Genomic DNA, 22,338 nt, shown 5'->3' with positions numbered 1-22,338 from the left:
TGGGATTTCCTCTTGCCTAAGCTTTCCCCTTACTGCCCTCTCTCATTCTGTGTTCAAATCCCCAGTCAACCAGCTGCTGGGCTGGAGACCACAGCAGGGTATTTATCATGGAGAACAATTGCTCCTGTGTTATCTCCAGAGTCATAAAAGTGAGTGTGAATTTGCTTGGGCCACACTGTGTAGTCAATTTTATGCCCCCATGTATTGTTCTTTGTTCTTTGTGTATGCTGCAGTCCAGTGCCTGGGTGTCTTTCCCCATCATGCACATCCCTCTCCTTCCTTCCCTCCAGACACCTCTCCCTACCCCACCTTCCTCCCCAGCTAACGGCATCAAGTCCCCTGAGCCAGAGAAGTTTTGGATCAGTTTAATACCTTGATCACTCAGAATAACATTGAGTTCAATTCAGCATCATTTCAGAACTTTCACACCCACCCACCCACCCACCCACCCCCACACACACAAACACAAACCTCCCCTTTTAAAATTTCTTTTCCCTTGCAAAACTGGATGGGTTTGGTACAAAACTGACAACCTTCCAGAGGTAGAAATAGATATTTCTGGGAAAGGTCACGTTTTTATCTAAGTCTAATCAGTTAGCATTAGGGCTTAGTATCTAGGCAGCTGAGATTGAGAAAGGGATGGGCAGCCCGTCAGCAGTGGGGAAAGGGGCTCTGCAGGAGGGGAGGCACAGGAATTATAGAGCTGGACTGACTTCAAAGTTTTGCCTCTTGGTCCTGACTGCTCAAAATCACCACCCCTGCCATTAGTAGGCGAGCCATTGCTAACCCCTAATTTAGTCCAATCAGGCAGCTTATTGGTGATGTAACACATAGAGTGCTGGACTTAGAATCAGAAGACCTGAATTGGAATATGGCTTCAGATACTTACTAGCTGTGTGACTTTGTGCAAGATACTTAGTTTCCATTTGCCTCAGTTTCCCCATCTGTAAATTGGGAATAATGATGGCATCTACCTCACAGAGTTATTGTAAGGATCAAATGAGATAAAAATTACAAGACACTCAGCACTAGTAGTTATTATATAAATGTTAGCTGTCATCATCATCATCATCTGATCATTTCTCCCTTTTGCTAATACAGACTTTTTTTTTGTCTATAGCAAAAGCCCAGGGGTAATAGAGCTACAATCCACAGAAAAGATGATTGTTATCATCACCGATAATAGGAAAGGTACCGTTATAGGCAGCTCTTTAGTATGGCAGATAGAGGCCCATACCTGGAGTCAGGGAGAATGAGTTCTGGTTTGATCTCAGACGCTGACTGGCTGTGTGACTCTGGGCATGTCACTTAAACGTGTTTGCCTCAGTTTCCCCATTTATAAAATGAGCCGCAGATGGAAATGGCAGTATCTTTGCCGAGAAAAACCCAACCGAGGTCACAAAGTGTTGGACGTGGCTGAAACGATTAATACAGTTTGAATCAGGAAAGTCCCTGGCTCAGAGTGGGGCTGCTAGATACCCTCCTTTTTCAAGATAGTCCAGGAAGGGCTCAGAAATAAGGATAGAATTAACTAAGACATAGCTTCCTGAGGCTGACAGTTCATATCTAAGGAAGAACAGATGTCTTCTCAGTGGTCCCTTAGGAGGGATCATTTATTATGTGCATTTACATTTATATTCTACTTTCAATTTTTTGAAGTCCTTTCATGTGCATTGCCATTGCTGATCAAGAATTATAAGGAACCTCAGAAATCACTTAATTCATCTTCATGTTAGAAATGAGGAAATGACACCCAAGAGATTAAATGACTTGCATGAGGTGGTAATACTACTACTACTAACTACCATGACTGCCACTAACTACAATGACTACTATTACTACTAACTAATTACTACTACTATTATGACTGCTACCTCTACTTACTATTACTTACTATTACTATCATGACTACTAATTACCACTGCCATTACTACTATTACTATTATGACTGCCACTACTACCACTATGACAGCTACCTCTACTTATTACTACTATACTACCACCACTACTACCACTACGATTACAACTACTACTATTATGATTGTTACTACTAACTACTACTGCTACTGCTACTTCTGTTTTCCATTACTATTACTTTTACGACCAACCACTACTATTAGTGCTATCACCACTACTACTACTACTATTACCTATACTACTAATACAACTACTACTTACTAACTACTACTACTACTAACTAGTACCAACTACTACTACTACTACTACTATTGCTGTTGCTGCTACTACTCAGATAGTAAGTGGCAGGACTGGAGTTTGAATCCAGGACTGCTGATTCCAAATCCAGTGCTCAATACTTTGTCTTATTTGGTCCTTATGAAATCCCTATAGGGTAGACATGGTAGGTATTTTTACTATTCATAGGAATTGAACTCAGAGATCTTGTCTATAATCACATAGTTGATCAGTGGCTGAGTCGGGTCTAACTTGGGTCTCCTGACTCCTAGGTAGGGGTTCTTTTCACTAGGGCAGGGGACTGCTGCCTTCTTCCCTCATTACTCCTCTCCTCCCGACACCTTTATACATCTATGCCCTTTCCCTTTCTGTTTTCTTGCTGCATCAAGATCTCCACCACACCATCCCTTCCCTTGTCCCTTCAGGATCAGGCAGCTAAGGACAAAGCCTTGCAGAACATGGCTACCATGTCATCCGCTCAGATTATCTCTGCTACAGCCTTCCACAATAAAATGGCCCTTACCCGAGGACCAGCCTACCCAGCCGTCTCAGGGGTAAGTGGACAAACTACAGTGAAGGATTAAGCCGCCTCCCTTCTTCTTCCTTTCTTTTCCCCATCCCTTTGAAGACGGTCTAAGTGCCACACCCAGATTTTGATCACTGCCCCCTCCCTAGCTTGGGATGTTGGAGTGGAGAGAACAAAGATTTGGGTTGGGAGGAGGTGATTGACCTAAGGGCTAAGCCAAACTGGAATCTTTGGGCACAGCCATAATTCATAATTCCTCCCCATAGGTTATCACTCTCCAATTTCCCATTAACTCTCTCTCCTTATACTGCTCTTGGATGAGGCTCACCTAAAAACTGGTAGAATGGGGCCTCAGGGCGCAAACAGCTCTTAGATTTAAGGAACAAACCCACAGCTTCCATTCTTATTAACTAAATAGATAATTGAACTTCACCCTTTTTGGCCTCTGTCTCTTCTACTCTTCCTAGTAGTTTTTCCTTTACATTCTCTCATTCCTTTTCCTTTTGCCCCCCTTTCCTCCAGATTCTCAGCTTTTAAGGCACCAAAGGAGTCCACGTATTGCGTTCAAACCTTCACTTTCCAGTTCTGGCTTCTGTCTCCATTTCTTCTGCTTTCAGCCATGGCCCTACTTGGAAGCTAGCTTGTATTGACTCTGTTTTTTGCCTTTTTCAGTTTTGGCAAGGAACTTTGCCAGGCCAAGCCGGAACCTCCCATGAGTGAGTATGTCTTGAGCTCTGCTCATGTTTGCTGTCTCCATAACCCTTTAATGTATATTGAATCTACTAGAGTTCCCGTCAGCTTCCAGACTTCTGAATAATGCTATGGACTCCAGGACTGGCCTCTAAGACAGACAGAGGTCTGAGTACAACTTTTCCAGAGCAACTAATGTTTGGAGATTGATAGTTTGAACTTTGTATAGCTTTACTGGAGTGACTGAGTCTCAGTTGGTAATCCATCATTAAAGCAGTAATTAAATCAGGTTCCCTGGGTCCAGAACCACAAGAGGATTGCCTGGAGTTGGGAGCTTGATTTCTCTGCAACATCCATCAGAGCATTACCTTCTTCAGCAATGGAAATAATCCCTTTGTGGAAGATATGGCCCTTAGGGGAAAAATTTGGGTGGGTAGACAGGCTTAAGTTTTGGGCCCCAGGGTCTTTCCTACTGAGGGTATCCAACTTCAATTAAAGCTCAGCTGACAGTCTCTCTCCCGTGTTTCCTGCAGTGTGAAACCTTTCTCTCAACAAACCTATGCTGTTCAGCCTCCGCTCCCTCTGCCAGGTGGGTCAGCGCTGCATGGCTCCCTTGCATGGCATCCTCCCTGAATCCCATGCTTTGGGCTCAAGGCATAACATGTCTACCTGAAACCCCAATGTGTGTATTCTTTTCTTGCCTCCTACTCATTGCACCCTCAGTTTTTACATCCTGTGACCTAGATTGCCTCCCTGCATGTGTGTCTAACCCCACTGACATGCTAACTTTCACACTCTTTATCTTTGGTTACATCCACCAAACTCCTTCCCCAGCGTTTGGGCATACAGCTAGCATGCCTGGTCCCTTCAGGCTCAGCTCAAATGCTTTTGGATTGGCTGGAATGCCTGGCTTCCCTTGCAGACCAAATACATACCACTTGCATGCTTGACCTCTGTACACAACTTTTCCCCTTGCACCCCACTTCCCTCAGCTCAGCTTCATATCCTGTGGACCCCTTTCCCCATAATTTAAAAAGCCTAAGATTCCCCAGCTTTCACCAGCAGGGAGAGTCTGGAAGAAAAGTGGGGTCACTACTAGGGCAATGGCATATAGGGGTAGATAGCCATTGTAATCAGGTTCTTTCAGCTATGTGAGCCAGTCATGTGCTCCCTTTCTCCTCTTCCGTGTATGTCTCTATCAATATGGGATGGAATGGGAAATAGGTGAAAGATGGGCAGAGTCCTAGGCAGTAAGACTCTTACCTCCTCCCTTTTTCAGGAATGACTCCTGATATTATGGAACTTGATTGACTCTGGATTTCCCCAGGGTCTTGGCAAAAGTTTTGTACAAGTCTTTGCTCTCCATTCAGGCTACTCTGAATTTGGGGGGTTAATACTATCTCCAAGCTCAGGTGCAAGCAGTGGGAATACAAAGAGAGAAGACCCACTGACCTAACAGTTCTGGGGGATCAGTTCCCTGGATCCCTTTTCTAGGCCCTGCTGCTGGCTCCCTGGACAGCATTCCCCTATTTGGACCTGTGCTTCCCTCTTTAATTTGGGGTATATAAATCACTTTATCCTGTTGTTGGATATCTTTGTCTCCAGAGCCCTTAGACACTTTTCCTATTCCTATTATACCTTTCCTTCCTACATCTGGAATTTAGAGTAAACTGAGATAGAAATTTGGAGCAGATTTAGGAAAAGGCATCCCTATCTCCACTGCAGAACCCCTTTGTTTGGAACCAAATGATTATGGTTTGAACTATCTCAGCTAGGTGTTTCTTGTTGTATTATTAGTCACAAGTTCTGCCCTTCAGAGACTTACACGAGAGCTTTTGCTCGCTATCTCACCATGACACTGTTTTAGAAGGGGACACGAGGCTTCTTAAGTGGGTATATGTGTGAGGAGGGATTGCTCTTGTCCCCATTGGCTTTTTCCCCTGTATTCAGGGTTTGAATCTCCAGCTGGGTCCACCTTGTCACCACCAACCCCTCCATGGCAAGGCCGAAGTGTGGCCAGCTCCAAGCTCTGGATGTTGGAATTCTCTGCCTTCTTGGAGCAGCAACAAGACCCAGACACGGTAAGCCCTGACCCCCTGGCCTTACGCTTGTGAGTCTGGGCATCCTTCCCTCTCTGTCTAGGTGGCTGCTATTTCGAATCCCACATAATCTTTTCCTCTCCCTCCTCTAAGTTTATTTCTATTTCTATTTGTGTTTCTGTTTCTTTCTTCTCTTCTCTCTGCATATCTCCTTTCTTTCCATTTTTTTCCTAGTCTCTGTTCCTCCTCTGTTATCTCTTTTCATTCTTCTTCCTCCTTCTTTTCCTCTTCCCCTTCATAAGAAAACTCCTCTGTTTCTTGGCTTTCTCTCATTTTTATTCTTGTTTTTCCCTCTTCTCTCTCTCTTCTCTCCTTTTCTGTGTTTCTGTTTCTCCCTCTTTTTGACTTTATCTTTTGATGAATGTACAAAGTTCATTCCAAAGTTTTCAGATGGGGTTCATCTTCCCATCCTTGGGTCTATTCTAATTTAAATGGACTATCTCCCTTCTCTAAATTTTCAGACTTTTTTCTCTATCCCCTTTATTTCTCTCCTTCATTTCATACTGCCTTGTTACAACATCTCATTGAAGAGGAAGATAGACACTAAAGTCTGTCTCTGACTTCTTTCCAAAATGGATTTAAATAATTTCTCAAGTTGATTCATTGCTTCCCCCTTTGGAATGGACTTGGTTAGAAGTGAGGAAGCAAAGGAAAATGCTATTTCTGCTATGTGTTAAAAATAAAACAGGAAAAGAATAATTGATTATTACCATCACATCTCCTTGCCTCCTAACCCTTTTTACTATGTAAGTTCTCCCAACTTGCCTGACCAGTGATGTTCCTTGAATAATATTAGTGAGATAGACTAGACAGAACTTCCTCCTTTGGAGTATGCAACAAACATTCAGCCCTTAAAGGTCATGGGTAGTGTTGGAAGGAAGCAGGGGAAAGGCAGTATGGAGTAGTGGGCAAAGCATTTGACTCAGAATCGACAAGAGCTGGATTTGAATGTCACCTCTTATGCTTACTAGCTGTGTGATCCACAATAAGTCATTTAACCTTTCTGTGTCCCAATTTCCTCATCTGCAAAATGGGGATAATAATACCTTCCACCTTCCAGGATTGTCATGAGTTTCATATTATGTAATGCATGTGAAGTACTTTGCAAACCTTAAAGCACTATATACCTGTCAGCTCTTATTATTAAATTCTGCCTTTGACATTTAATAGTTGTGTGACCTTGGGCAAAATAATTGATCCTATATGAGCCATGGTCCCTAAATCTGTAGAATGGGGATAATAATAGGACCTGGCTCACAGGGTTGTTGTAAAGCCAAAAAAATAAATATTTATGTGTATATATAAGGCAGTTATGAAATGGATAGAGTATCAGGCTTGGAATTAGGAAGTCTCATCTTCCTGAGTTCAATTCTGGTTTCAGACACTTGTTAGCTGTGTTGGCCTGGTTGTTTACCTCAGTTTCTTTGTAAAATGAGCTGGAGAAGGAAATGGAAAACCATTCCAGTATTTCTGTCAAAAAACTCCAAAAAATTAGAAAAAACAACTCTGAAGTCAAGAGGACCTGAGTTCAAATCTGGCCTAAGCACTTAACACTTCCTGTGTGACCTTGGGCAAGTCACTTAACCTCAGTTGCCTCAGCAAACAAAAGAAAACAAAACAAAACCTCCAAAAAACTCAATTTGAGTCATGAAGAGTTGGATGCAACGAAAATTGATTGAATCATAACAAAAATGTGTACATATACATTAAAAATGCTTTGCGAATTGTAAAGCATTATAAAAGTGTTTGTCTCTGACATTTTGCTAATCTAGGTGAACTATCTGGTCTAGCCCCTCATTAGGAATGAGGCTCTGAGAGGAGATATACCTTGGCAAAGATTACACAACTAGGGAGACTCCAGTTCCCCAGTCAAGGATCTTTGTACACCACCCTGGAACCCTGCAGTTATCTCCCTTTCTCACTTCTGATCCCACCACTTTCTTCACAGTGTAACAAGCACCTATTTGTACACATTGGCCAGTCCAGTCCCAGCTACAGTGATCCCTACCTCGAAGCGGTGGACATCCACCAGATCTATGACAAATTCCCTGATAAGAAGGGAGGACTCAAGGAGCTCTTTGAACGAGGACCCTCAAATGCTTTCTTCCTTGTCAAGTTCTGGGTAAGTCAGTGATTTGAGGTAGGAATAAGAATCAAGAATGGTCGAAGTTGGAGATTAGAATCTAATGTCATCTTTTTGTAGATGGAAAGTTCCAATGAGACTCAATGAAAGGGGTGTTGGAATCAGGGAATAAAACCCCAAATAACCAAAAAATGGAGACTAAAATGGTGGTAGGTCACTGATACTAAAGGGTGAAATCATAGGAGAATATCCTTTTCTGATATGTGAGGGTGGGACCATGGCATGGGAGTAGAGCAGAAAAATATAAGGATAAAGTGGAGCATGGTCTGCTGAAAGACTCTGAGAGAAAAATTCAGAAAGGTTGAGACCAAGAATGGGTATTTCCTATCATTCAAAACTTTAATCCATTGTCAATAATTTGAAGGCCCCATATTCTAGAGGATAGTTAAATTCCATAAGTTTGTATTATCATTATCATCATTGATACATTTATGTGAATTTTAACAATTACAAAACACTTTACATGTTAGCTCATTTAGTCCATGTAATAACCTTGCGAGGTAGGTTCCATTATTATCATTTTACAGATGAGGGAACTGAGTAACTTATCAAAAGTCAGAGACAGTAAATCATGATAGCAAGTAGGAAAAGGTGTTTCAAAAAATCACTCAATTGTGTTATACATTCATATTAAGGTTATCCCTCTCCTATTCCGGGCTGGAGTGGAGCTGGGGTCACAACTCCCCATGGGATTGGGACATTTTCTCCCAGCAGTAAGGAATAAATTTCTCTTTTTTACTACAGTTTCTTCAGCTCAAAGAATAACTGAATCATGGAAGTTGTACCAGTACATAGACACTAAATTTTCTTATTAATACCTTATGGTTTGGAAGATAGAAAATTGACCTTTTCAAAACCATTTTTGCAATATCTCCTATGTGCTAGGAAGTATAAAATGGTACAAAGATAAATTAATTATCCTTTAGAATGGATATAAGTGCCATATATAAAAGTGCCAGAAATTGCCAGAGGGAATATGATCATTAGAAAAAAAATTATGGAAGTCATCTTATCTTAGTGGAGTAAGTATTTAGCAGGATCTTGAAGTATGTCTGTGGAACAAATAAGTGAAAAGACCATTATAGACAGGAGTACAGGAATATAATATCAAAATCACAGCTTTTCTATTTCTCTTGTGACCAATAGATATTTCCTTCAACTCTGTTTCACTTTCCCTTTTTTTGTGGTATGATGGGAGTTTATTGTTCCATCATAAGAAAATGTAGGAAGTAATAGGAATATGAAATACTTCCTACCTAAGAAGAAAAAAGTGATTATAGAAGCAATGATATGAGTAATTTTTTTTTTTAATGTTTTACATTTTTTATAGAACATTAGCAGTGAAGGTAGTAGAAGGATATTTAGGCTTGGAATACCCATTCTTCTCCCTGGATATTTCAGAGAAGCTAACTTTTCTGGGTTTTGGTTTGCTCATCTGTAAAAGTGAGGGGAATGATGTAGAGCAATGATTTCTAATATTTTTGCTCCTCAAACTCCATTCAACAACAACAAAATATGTTGTGAACTCCTAAAGTAATATTCCTTTAGATTTATTCATTAAATTTTCACAGTAACCATAATGTCCAAAAAAGTTCCAGATTAAATTTTTTATTATAAAATATTTATCATCAAATATAAGATGTTATTCTATTTGCAACTATGAAAGTTCCAAATATAAAATTACAAAACTAATTATAAAATAATTACAAATACTTTATGTGGGATATTCTATAAGAATTAAAAGAAGTAACCTAGCAAGATTTGCTATTATTCATGAGAATATCTGAAATTTCTTTATTTTACAATTTTTGGGGGAATGTCGCTATTTATATGAAAATGCCCAAAAACATTTAGACAACAACATGCGACTCAAAGTCCTATTAAATTTTTTGTGGTATGAATCTCTTGGACCAACATCAAGAACCAGGAAATTGGAACCACTAGGTCCAAATGATCTACAAGGTTCCATTTTGTTCCAAATCCTATGAACTATAATCCTATAAACTCTTAGAGGTGGGGTTGATTTTGGAGATAAGTAAAATATCCTCATTTGATAAATTTGTCTAATTCTTTTAATTTTATATGTCTTTCATATGCTTTTTCATTTGATGTTTGCATCAGCTTTGGAAAGTAGATTGAATAAATGTTGATATTCCCACTTGATACGATAAGGGAATTGAGGTCATGCCCAAACTAAGGGTTAATGGCAGAGCTTGTCTCCTGATTTTTAGTACTAAAATCTAGGGGTTTTTTCCATTAGTTCATCCTGCCTAAAAAAAGAGTAGGGATCTGACTAAGACCTGTTTATCCCTGTCAACAGGTCTCTTGCTCCTGGTACAGGATAGAACAAGACTAGCACAAGGGTGTGGTTTGGCATCCAAATGACAGATGGATGACTGTAGTTGTCTCACCACTCCAGGAGTATGATGAGTTATGTGTAGGGGGGACCTGGGTAGAGGGAAACACAATCAGCTAACTCCATTCTCCTATAGCTGAGTTGTTTCTATTCCTCTTTTCAGCATGGACCAGGGCTGAGTAGACCAATGCAGACTTTGGGATTAGATGAGTAGATGGCAAGTATACAGACCCCTTGAAACTCATGGGGGTGTTTTAAATGTGTCAAGAGAAAAGAAACAGGCTTCAGTGAAATTATCTTAGTTGTAGCTCTGATTTAGAAAACTTAAAAAAAAAATAGAAGTTCTGCCAGTATGTAGCCAATTAGTACTATTGCTGCCAGAATATCTTATTTGTATCTAAAATGTCTCTCAGAATTACTTTTGCCCCCTATAGCACAGCTCTTTGGAAGGAACCATAGGCATGGATAAAGTGTTGCATATTGTGTGAACACCTATGAGAAAAAATTAAAGTTATATTAATTCCTCTTTCATGCTTTGGTCCATTTCTCTTCCTAGGGTCTTTCCTGACTCAGAGGAAGGAATAGAGCTCAGCGATGGCTCAAGCTTCCCTAGAAGCACAATTCTGGGTCTTAGGGGTACCTCAGAGAAGGTATAGAGAGGGAGATAGCTTGAGAAGAACAGGTTTGCAACAGCTGGTGTATGGATGTGTGGGGGGGAGTGCTGTAGAGTCAATCAGGGAGGAGCACAGGGATTTTGGTGCATTAATAAGTTTAAGTTGAATAGCAAAAATTTATAGCAAACTCAGCAGTGTAACTTCCTTCAGTGATGTTTTATAGTTGAACAGCAGAAAGAGAGATGGTCAGTGGTAGGAGTAATATAACTCAGGATCACATTGTGGTTATTGGTAGCTTTCATCACATTGCTAATTCAAATTGAGTTTGTAATACTAACGCTCCTAATCATCTTTAGTTTTTTTTTTTCCAGTTAAACTAGCCATATCTTGCCCTTTCCATAATTAAAAAAAATAAAGAGAAACAACCTTAAATTTGGGGTTTTTATATGGGTTCTTCTCAAACTCTGTTTTGATAGATTCAGGACATTGTTCCCACCCAAATCTTATTTTAATCTTGATCATGTCATCCACTAGCTTAGCTTCTGTCCAGCTTTGTTTGTGTCCAAGTCAGGCCCAATTACCCTCATTTGCTTTCCTTAACAGGACTGTTAACGTGGTTGGCAGATCAGGTGCAGTGGACAAGAAAATCTAGAATTCATAAGGCATTTGATAGCCTGTGATGTAACCAATAGTCACAAGATAGTCAGTAGTAATTAGATAATCTCAAAATGTGAGATAGTTCTCTTCTCTGCAATTATTCCTTTTTTACAGGATTTTTGGAATCTTAAACCTGGATAAGGAGAGTTGATATATCTGCTTCCCAAGATAAGAGATATCTCCACCAAACATTCTCTTGGCTTTGGGGCACATCTCCATTTGCAAACATTCGGATGGTCTTTTGGCTATTTATTAGGGATGGTTTCCAACTAGAAAAGTTCATGGGCTCAATAGCAGAACTTGGACTAGGGCAGAGAGCCTAGAGGAGGATAGAATATATAATGAGCTTGCCCCCTGATCATTTCCCTCCAACCCCAGCTTGACAATTCTGTTTAGGCCCCTTGACATTTCTCCTGGCTGGCCTGGTCGCATACCAGCACATGACAATGAATCTGAGCCCCTCCAATCCCCCATACTCGGGCTGCGGCTGCTCTGGCTCATTTGCCAGTCATTTGATTCCCCACACCTGTTAACTGCTTTCCTTGGGAGCTGCCAACCCACACACACAGCTATGAATAGGTTAGGAGAGTGAGAGGGGCATGGAGAGGGCAGGAGGGTAGAGAATGGGAGGACAGGCTCTTTTGAGAGAATGGAGTATATGTGTGTTTGTATGTAGGGGGAGGTATTTCTTAGAAGAAAAGAAGGAAGAAAGAAGCTTTTGAGGGATGGGGAGATGGAGAACAAGGGAAGGAAGTGTAAGGGGAAAGGAAGAGCAAGAAATGCTTGGTTTTATGGTTTCAGAGAAGGAAATCTGGGAGAGAGATAAAGGACAGCATTAAGAAATTAAGGGCAACTAGGTGCCAAAGTGGGTAGAGAACTGGCCTTGTAGTCAAGAGGACCTGAGTTCAAATGTGGTCTCAGGTACTTGACATTTATTAGCTGTATGAACCCTTATTGCCTTGCCAAAAAAAAAAAAAAAAAAAAGAAAAGAAAATGGAGTCAATAGGAGGGGGTGACTAAGAGAAAAAAAACAACAGATAAATAAAACTATGTATGGACTAATTTTACATATATAAGCCTATCTATGTCTAATAGTAGCCATCTTTAGATCAGGGGAGAAGAAGGGAAGAAAAAAAGAAAAACCTAGAAATTTTCATGCTAACATTGTTATATTTGGAGAGAGCAGCAAATTGTACATGGTAGAGTTACAGTTTCATGTGCAATGATGTTTTTTATTATACTATTATGGAAATGTTTGTTTTGTTCCATGAATTGAAAATAAGATAAATAAAAAAACAGTAAGACCGATTGTGTCAAAGGCCAGAGACTTGATAATTATCATAATAGTTTATATTTATAGCTTGTTAAAGCTTTTTATGAAACTCATTCCTTGCAGTAGTCCCATGAGGCAGGTAGTGAAATTATTATTATTAACCTCAATTTCACAACTGATTGCCTAAGGGTCAGAGGAATGCTTATAAGTGTCAGAGTTGGGAAAGGAACCCAGCTCTTGTGACCTCTTATTTCACTGTTCTGGGTGATTATAATTTGACATTTATCTTAGACCGCATTGTAGTATTATGCAGAATGTCCTTTGAGTGGTAACAGGTATGCTAGAGCCAGCTCTAAGCATCTAGAGCTGATTGTTAAAATTTACAGTAGTGTTAAAATTTCACTTACACCCCAGAAACTATCAATCACTACAAATCAGGGCTTGGTTTATTGTTTGTTGATTGTCTTGGACTTAAAGTATTAATAATGTACATTAAACTTAAATATGTATATGCATGCATTCTCTCCTTCCCATAGAACCTGTTTGTTGTCGAGTATTTATTAGCATATCCCAGGATTAGGTTCGGTAAAAGGCTCAGGGAATGAAATTATCAGACTGAAGTCCTGGTGATTATATGATGGTAATAAAATAATAATAATAACAATAACTGACATATGGTGCTTGAGGCTTGCAAAGTGTTTTATATCCATTATCTCATTTGCACCTCACCTGAGACTCCACACTCCTCAGTAGTGTGGGGGAAAATCACAAGGTCATGGGGTTGTAAGAGGTGAGTTCAAAATCTGATTTTGTCACTCACTAACAATTTCGCCCTGAGTAAGCCACCTCCATTTTCCGAACCTGATCTACTTATCCATCAATTGAGGGTGATAATAGCACCTGCACTGCCTATCTTACAAGGCCAATTATGTAAGCATATGCTTTTAAAAGTGCTTTAATATGCTATGGATGTGAATAAGGATTGTAATAATAACCAGCATTTATAGAGTGTTTTAAGGCTTGCAAAGAGCTTTATAAATATTATCTTTTTTCATTCTCATAATTGTTATAATTATTGTCAAGTCTGTCTCCGGTCCATCTTTGCCCAGTTTGTCTCCCACTCCTAATTTATTGTCCTTCATCTTTCTAATTAGCACAGCGCTCAACTCTCTCCCATTTCTTGTCATCTTAGCTAGATTGTTAAGTTGCTTGATGTAATGCTTATGCTTGATTGTATCTCCCACAGCACCTAATTTGGTGCCTTACATAGAAGGTGCTCAGTAAGTACTTGTTGATTGATAAATTGGAGTCAGGTGATCTGGAGGTGGCAAAAGGAGACTTGGCACTGGAGCTAACACAAGGGATGGAACTGAGATGAGAGAGAAGGCAAGAAAGCAGACATAAGATTAAGAAGGTTGCCCTGCTTCAATCTACTTTTTGCTCCAACTCTTAAAACAACATGGCTTACTATAATTCTCAGCTCAAGCCATACCTCCTCCCTAAACTAGATAATCATTGTCTCATCAATTCCACTTAGTACCTTGTAAGCATCCTTGTTTCAAGTTCAGAATTCTGGTCCATAACACATTATTTCATTGGTAAAGGGACTTCTTTCTTCTGTCAACTTAGATCAGCACTTTCCCTACAACTTATTAGTTAATACAAAATGGTATAAGGGAGAGAGTGATGGATTTGGAGCCAGAAAACTGGCCCAGATGTTACTCCCTGAATAATTTTAGGCACTTGGATTCTCTGGGCCTCAGTTCCCTCAAGTGTAAAGTGAAGAGGTTGAACTAGGTGATCTTTAAGTTCCACATCTGAATCCTTTTTAAATGTGCCAGTTAACACTGTAGAACAACCCCTTCTATCCCATATTGAAGATCTTTTCATACGCATTTTAGACAAACAATCCCTTTCCCTTAAAAAAAAAAAAAAATTATGACCAACTGCCCCATAGTGGCCAGTAGTAGAATTGTCCCTCCAGGGGTTGATTTATTATATCCTTGTCTTGGGAAAGGAGAATGGTCTTTGATTTCTGAGTCTAAAACTATCCTTGGTCCAGAAACTTTTCTCTGTTATTAGGATTGTATTAATAAATATGTTCCATTTAAGTCTCATTGTGGCCAAGGCTCCAAGCTGAAGTGTAAGGGTTGAGGCTAACCTGGTAATTAAGACTTCTGAATTGGATGGATTTCTTATGTCTTCGTATTGATTTGTATAATGCCCTTGCCCAAGTACAGAATGTCTAAAGTGTCAAATGGGGATAATAATTCCCAGAATGTATACCATGCCAGGATGTGTTGAGTTATCAAATGAGAGAATGTCCCCAAAGTGCTTTGCAAATCTTAAATTATTATGTATAAATGTCACTTTAAAGCGTTATGAATAAATGCCACTTTTTATTATGCTAGTGATCACAGGAATACAGCCTAGGGCTTTAGGAAAACGAATAACTGTTTTATTTCAAGGTGTTCTTAATTCTGAGAAAGGCAGTTGTTTAAATTTCATTGAAATTAAAGTTCAGTGAAGTTTACCAGGATAATAACTATGACACATGAAGAGTTTATCTTCAGTGCCGTAAGATCAGAGGATTTGCAGGTGAAAGGGACCTTTTAGATAATTTGATTCAATGTCCTTCCCTGTAGATAAGGAAATCAAAAGCTGGGGAAATATGAAGGTAGTGAGCAATAATTGGAATTTCAACCAAGGTCCTCTGATTCAAATTCAGTGACCTCCCTGATGTGGGTACCCCTCCCCCAATGCACATTGCAATCTTTAAGTCTTATTATACTATGTATTTCTTATTCATACCTTTCCATGAAAGATATGGCTATAGATGTAGAAAGATATAAAATAGTCATTTCACATTCATCCTTCCTTCAGTTCTTTAATAATTTGCGGATAACAATGTGATACTCAGCCTGTCCATCTGTTATCTCTACATGACGGATCATTTCTTTTTCTATGTCCTTTCTGTTATGCTATGTGCTAGCCAGCTATGAATTTTCAAATAACCACTGTCTAAATTCTTTTGAAGTTTTCCCACTTCTGGTCCCTTGACTGGTTTAGAGTCTTTGTTAAATAGAATGACTTTCTCGGGTATTTGAGGCTGTCAAAAATGTGTCTGGATACCTTTGTGGATTCATCTGAACTATTTGGTTCTGTGTGATGTCTGTCCCAACAGGCTGACCTCAACACCAACATCGAGGATGAAGGCAGATCTTTTTATGGGGTCTCCAGTCAGTATGAGAGTCCTGAGAACATGATCATCACCTGTTCCACCAAAGTCTGCTCCTTTGGCAAACAGGTTGTGGAGAAAGTAGAGGTGAGCAACTACCTACCCACAAAGGGTGGAGAAGGGGGTGATAGAGCCAGAAGTACAGGTGTAGTGCTGATTTCATCTAACAAAGAGCTCAAGAAAAGCCTGATGGTTAGTGCCTTGAAGCAAGCTCAGGACTTCTGGGTACTATTCCCTACAGTTGACACAGTCCATTTCCCTGTATGATCTTAAACAAAAAGTGGGGTCTTTGATTGTAGACTCTCCACAAGGAGAATCCTAGAGCTTCCTTCTCCATTAAGCTTTCCTTGAGTCTGCTTTTAAAAAAAATCATAGCATTTGATTCTAAACTTAGTAACCATCAACAAAAATAAACATTTGAATAAACAAAATGATGAATTATCACACATTTAACTTGTTAGAAACTCCAAATTATTTGTGCTTTTGAAAAGTGTATGTTAACTTTAACAAAATAACAAAATAACTTTTGGAAAAAGTGTTATCAGCTTTTGATTTATTACTATATTCAAGTTACTGTGCTGGGTCCTGAATACAAAGTATGATAAGACATTATTAATTCAGACTCCATTCATTGGAATTTTGCTTATTCAGAGAGACTAAGGAATATTGTTAACTGACCTGTCGATATAGGATTTAGCCAAGTTTATTAACAGACACAAAAGTTTAAGAGGCTCAATTTTTATTGTGTATGTTAGCAATTATTTATATAGAAACAAGCAATAGGTATACTAATTTATAAACTATTCTTATTTCAATATTTTTTTGGATCCATACCTTACATAATGCAGATTGTCATTGCCTTTTTATCCTGCATGATTCTTAATCAAATTTTACTATAGATCTCCAGTGAAACCCAGCGAATTAGAATTATATTTTGTTTTATTTATATATTTACATTTCAAGGCTATTAGTACAATACTTGGGTTATCCAATTGATATCATTTACTGTAATCATGAAGGAGCCCAGCTCTTTTTCTGATGATCTGAAGCTAGTTACTTCTTGCACATAAAAAATATATTGCTGCCTGCTCATGCTCACTACATGTCTGTACATTGCTTCTTGGGTCACTGGCAATTTTTATCTTTGGAGGTTATGGCAGCCCATATTTGCAATCATATAATATCCCCAAGAGAATATTGTTTAGATGAAAGACATTTTTTTCATCTATTTGATTTTTACTGAATAGATACACTTGTTTGAATCACTAGAACAATCTCTTTTGAGTTATCATGCGTCTCACTGAGAGGCCTATAATAGCCTTAGGCTTTATCTCAGTATAATATCTTCCATAAACAGGAATATTCAGAGAACCCTCCCTTCTTTTTGGATCTTATTAGGGACATTTGTATAAAAGTGACAAACATTTTGGATAAATATAAATCTTCCTGTTTTATTCTTGACATACCAATCAAAAGGTCATTGAACATAATTACTTCTGTGGTTATATTTATCAATGTTTTATATAATGTTAAGATGATTTGAAAGATTTTATGATTAAGAGTTCTTGAAGACTCCTTTTTCCAAAAGATAATTTTAAAAGTTTAATGCAGTGAGGAAGCACAGAAAATAGGAGGCTGGACCAGAAATTAGAAAGATATGAGCTTTCAAATATAGCTTGAGATAGTAGCTACGTGACCCTGTGCAGGTCACTTAACTAGGTTTTCTCATCTGCAAAATGAGGAAAATAATAATACCTACCTCCCAAGGTTATTGTGAAGCTCAAAATGAAGTAATATTTGTAAAACACTCTGCAAATCTTAAAGTCTATATAAAGTTTGGCTTTTAATTTCTTTAATTAAATCCTGTTTTGTAATCAATGAACATTATAAATACAACAGGATCTTTTTGGTACTTCTCAGCTGATTTTATGATTACAAAGAAAATAATTGTTCCTTCACAAAATTTCATCAACATCTAAGCAGAAAATGTTTATAAAAATTAATAAAGATGAAAAAGTAGGTAAGAAGCATTTCAAAGCCTTATTATGATATTCCATGATTAATTCCTGGTTTGTTGGGGCACTGTTGATTTAATTTCAAAAAACCCATATCTTGGTTGAGATCTGCTGCTTTTACATCATATTTATTTACAAATACATCCTTGCCTCCTTCCTTGTTCAGCAAATATTAATGAAGGAGGAAGAAAAACAGTTCAGGAATTCTAACCAACACATTCTTTGTGTCTGACTTTATGTGTGTCATTCAACACTATCTCTGCAATGAAGAGAAGGAGGCACATTTGAAAAAAAATTCTCCTTTAATAAGATGTTCCATTTCATTTTTTGTCTTTGTTGATCTTGTTGGTTGTAATCATTGTACATGTACATTTTCTTGGTTCTATTTACTCTTTATAATAATTTTTTTCTTGGTAAATTGTGAAGCTGCTTACAATTAGTCCTAGCTGGCCTTTTAAAGGCCATAAATGATGATTGATCGAATCTTGGTTAGTCATATGCCTGGTCCCTGGATTTGACCTAAAGTCAAAGAAAGAACTATCAGAGACAAGAGTGGGAATGATCAAAGAAAAGTTGGTTAGATATAGAGAGAGTCTTGTTTTCTGGGGGGAAGTTTCCACAGTCCCTTTAGGGAATGATGGAGAGCCACGTATCTCCAGATATAGAAGTAGACAGAATTATGGAATGAGTAACAAGGAATTCCTAGGCCAACCTTGGAATTGTAGGAACATAACTGAGCAGCAGAACTTTTAGACTAAGCCCCCTGGACACAGAGGAAGAGTTCCTGGATGATGCTAAACTTTTGAGCCAAGAAGAGAAATTCTATTGCTAAGCAGGATGTGGAACTTAATATCCACAAGGGTCAGAGCCAAAATATAAAGGAGAAAACATAGATTTTGCCCTTTGTTATTCTAAGTTATGTGAACTATGCTAGTTCTAGAGAAGTGGAATCATCTTCAAATGTTTTCTCCTTGTAGATTTTGAATTCTAGTGCCATAATCATGAAAAATTTTAAAGGTACCTGGCTGAAGTGGAGATCTACTGAATAGGGGAGCAAAGTTTGTTTTAGGCTTTGGTAAAGGTTCTTGTGGTTTTACTTTTTTTGTCAAACTAAATAAAGCCTTTCTGGAAAATATTTACATAGGAGCCAAAAGCCTTTTCCCTTTTATTGTTGAGTCCTAAATTTGAGTCAAAATGTGAAGTTCCCAAAGTAAACCAAAGGAAAAAAGTTCCTAGGACAGAAATGCATCTGCATATACCTACTGCCTTTGGTTTAAGATCACCAGTTACATAGGTATGGAGTTCAGTTGCTATTTTTGCTCTTATCTTTAGGATAGAAACATTCCTTGTGATTTGTTCTATTTTTCAAAATATATTTCCTTTCCTGAAACACTTTATAAAATAATTCTTTATTACATTTAAAATTATATGATTATGTGCCATTCATCGCAGATGTGCATATCCCCTTGTCCTCCTCCAGTCATTCTTTCAAACTTTGTCTTTTTATGTGCCATTTCTATTTCCTCATATACCATATTGGGAACTCAGGTATTAGAATCCACATGTGGTATATACCCTTTGACATTGATGATGAAAATAGATTTTTAGAAATGCCTGGCAAATCTCTTTCATTTTCTGTATTTTTTTTTTTTTTGGTCGCCTAACAGTGTGTCACCTATGGATGCTTTGGCATGATGGGTCTTGGAGATGCTTTTGGGATGAAAGTTTAACTAAGCTTTCTACTGACTTGCTTCTGCTTTTACTAATTTTCAAAGCAATACTGCTTATACTTTTCTTCTCTCTAATATTTACAAATGAGTTTGTATTAAAAATTGCTATGTCCTAGGCTGCAACATCTCTGCTTCAAGCTTTTGTTAGTTTAGGCAATTTGGGAATTTTTTAAAAATCTCATTTTTTTTTTCCTGAGGCTGGGGTTATGTGACTTGCCCAGGATCACACAGCTAGGAAGTGTTAAGTGTCTGAGGGCAGATTTGAACTCGGGTCCTCCTGAATTCAAGGCTGGTGCTCTATCCACTGCACCACCTAGCTGCCCCTAAAAATCTCATTGTTTTGATGCTTACATTATATAAATTAAATTTCTGCAGAAAATAGGGATGATGCCTTTTTTTACATATCTCATTATGAATCACTTTTATGTATGCAAACAAGCAAATCCCCTGTAGTACTTTGATGACCCAATTATTTCTTGAATGTGAAAGTAATAATTTTACATTTCTTTGAAAAATAAGGTATAAAAAGCTAACCTCTCTATTCTCTTACTAACTTACAGCTTGCTTAATAGTCTTATATCTATATAAAGTACCATAGTTTCAACCAATTGCTAAAGGGAGGATTAGAGTTGGACAGAACCATATTGCTTCTCACTAGCCAAAGATGATAGTCTTTCTTCATTCTTCTAGAGGAAACTTCCATATCTCTTTCTTCTATTTCTGGGAATTATGGGAATCCTTCCATTGGAGTTACTCTAGAATATAGAGGCAACCATAAGGGCTAAAGTACATGCATGAGGAATAGAAATAGGGATGTAGAGTGATCCTAAATTTCAGCTCTTCTTTGGGTCCTTCAGACAGAGTATGCCCGCTATGAGAATGGCCACTACTCCTACCGAATTCACCGGTCTCCTCTCTGCGAATATATGATCAACTTCATTCATAAGCTAAAGCACCTGCCAGAGAAATACATGATGAATAGCGTATTGGAGAACTTCACTATTTTGCAGGTATGTGCTCAAACAAGTGCTCCAGGAGCTTATACTGGTGGGAATCCAGGGTGGGAACAGAAGGACTTCAAATTGGGTGGCTGAAGTTCAAGAGGAAGCAATAGATGACATGAACTGTTCCTTGTGGCCAAAGGTTGGAGCTACAGGTAACCTCAAAACTTTTGAGATGGAGAGGGCAAGTCACTATAGAAAAGGGGAATCTTTTGGGGGATGTCATCACTTTTCTTTCTTCTGCCTCTAGGTGGTAACCAACAGAGATACCCAGGAAACCTTGTTATGTATTGCATATGTGTTTGAAGTGTCTGCAAGTGAGCATGGAGCTCAACATCACATCTACCGGCTGGTGAAAGAATAAGACTTGGGGATGAAGGATGAGAAGAGCCAGGCTGTGTGTTTCCAGGGAAATTAGGGAGATCTGGTCTATGCCTGAAGTTCAGAATCAAGAAGAGAACATTTCCCCCCTTCCCAAGAACAAACATAATTCCCTAACCTCAAATAAACTCAAGATATTACGTATTTTCAGAGGAATGTGGTCTGGCTGTGTGAACAGAGGGAAGGGGCAGGGAAAGAGATCTAGGAGACGAAAGTGCAATTTATCTGGGAGTTGTGGTGGGGTGAGGAAGGAGTCACACATTCCTTATGTGTCATGAGCTATTTTGAAGCCATGATTCCAGTCTGCCCAGCTCTCCATACCCCCCTTGAACCTTCTGGACCTGCTGATTTACCTAACCCCCCTCCCAGTCATTTCTTGGACCAGATGAGTGAAGGCTTAGGTATCACCATGGAAGAGTCAGAGCTAGAGAAGACCTTATTTTATAGGTGGGGAAACCGAGGTGTAAAGAGACCAATGATTTGTCTCCATGATCATAGATAGTAAACAAAGCTGAGATTTGAATTCAGATCTTTTGACTCAAATGCTTTCTCCCCATACCACATTGCTTTCCTATGTATCCATGTCCTGAAGAAAGGCCACACTAGTGTAATGGTCTTTGTTATACTTGAATATTTGCCCCTGTGCATACAATTCCATTTCATCCAGAGACTGGCACGGGAAAACAAAAGTAAAGTGAAAGAAAGCTGTGGTGGGGTAGGTTTGGGTAGGATAAATAGTAGGGTAATAATAGAGAACCTTCCTTAGCCTAAGTATATATCCTCCCCCCTTTCCCCAGGAACATTAATTTATTCAAAAAACATTTATCTAGTGCTTATCACATACAGCACTAGAGGACATTCAAAGTTTAGATAACACTGCCATCTTAGCTAAAGATCTTTCCCTGATGGAGCTTGCATTTTGGTGGGTAACTGAGACCAACTTCTGCTCTGCCCAATGTTACATGATAATTGCCTTAGTTGCAGAATGTATCAAGTGAGGTTTATGGGGAAGGTTGCTACTTACCACCAGGGACTCAGGGAGAGTTTCATGGAAGAGAACACATTTGCTTAGATAGGAATTAAGTGGATAAAGGAGAAAGGCCATTTATGCAAAAGACACAGCATGAGCAAAGGCACTGAGGTGGAAAAGTTCTTAAAGAGGCAGATAAGAGTCTGTATTGACTGGGGAAATGGAGACTATTGAAGAAAATGACAAGAAACAACCTTTGAAAGTCATGGTGAAATCACAGTGTGGGAGGCTTTAAATGCCAAGTTAAGGAGTTTATACTTTAGACAATGAGAAGCTACTGAAGAATAAAGAAGTCACCCAACTAGCTAACATCTTCCCTGTTTCATTTTTCCTACCAGTTAAAAATAGGCCAATTTTATTTTTTACAAAGTTGCTTATTTTTACAATATTGT

The 22,338-nt window shown here is 38.7% G+C and overlaps 1 protein-coding gene across 9 annotated transcripts in view; it reads left to right on the top strand.

Annotated features, from left to right (window-relative positions):
- Positions 1-21,072, top strand: part of TEAD4 (TEA domain transcription factor 4) — a 72,921-nt gene extending 51,849 nt beyond the window's left edge. For 5 of the 9 annotated variants that reach the window (XM_074269271.1, XM_074269274.1, XM_074269273.1 and 2 more), the window contains 8 exons: positions 2,619-2,747; positions 3,392-3,435; positions 3,943-3,998; positions 5,360-5,490; positions 7,457-7,630; positions 15,736-15,876; positions 20,392-20,544; positions 20,786-21,072. In XM_074269271.1, coding sequence (XP_074125372.1) covers positions 2,619-2,747; positions 3,392-3,435; positions 3,943-3,998; positions 5,360-5,490; positions 7,457-7,630; positions 15,736-15,876; positions 20,392-20,544; positions 20,786-20,899 — 942 coding nt within the window. In that variant the 3' untranslated portion in view covers positions 20,900-21,072. Of the gene's footprint in view, positions 1-65; positions 150-2,618; positions 2,748-3,391; positions 3,436-3,942; positions 3,999-5,359; positions 5,491-7,456; positions 7,631-15,735; positions 15,877-20,391; positions 20,545-20,785 lie in introns of all 9 variants that reach the window. The other 4 variants (XM_074269266.1, XM_074269267.1, XM_074269268.1 and 1 more) reach the window with 1 other exon arrangement.
- Positions 21,073-22,338: the final 1,266 nt, after the last annotated feature.

This window comes from Sminthopsis crassicaudata, chromosome 5 (genome assembly GCF_048593235.1).
Source record: "Sminthopsis crassicaudata isolate SCR6 chromosome 5, ASM4859323v1, whole genome shotgun sequence".
Taxonomy (NCBI): Eukaryota; Metazoa; Chordata; class Mammalia; order Dasyuromorphia; family Dasyuridae; genus Sminthopsis; species Sminthopsis crassicaudata.
Note: the sequence above shows the minus strand (reverse complement) of the source record. Positions and strands in the feature narration are given on the sequence as shown.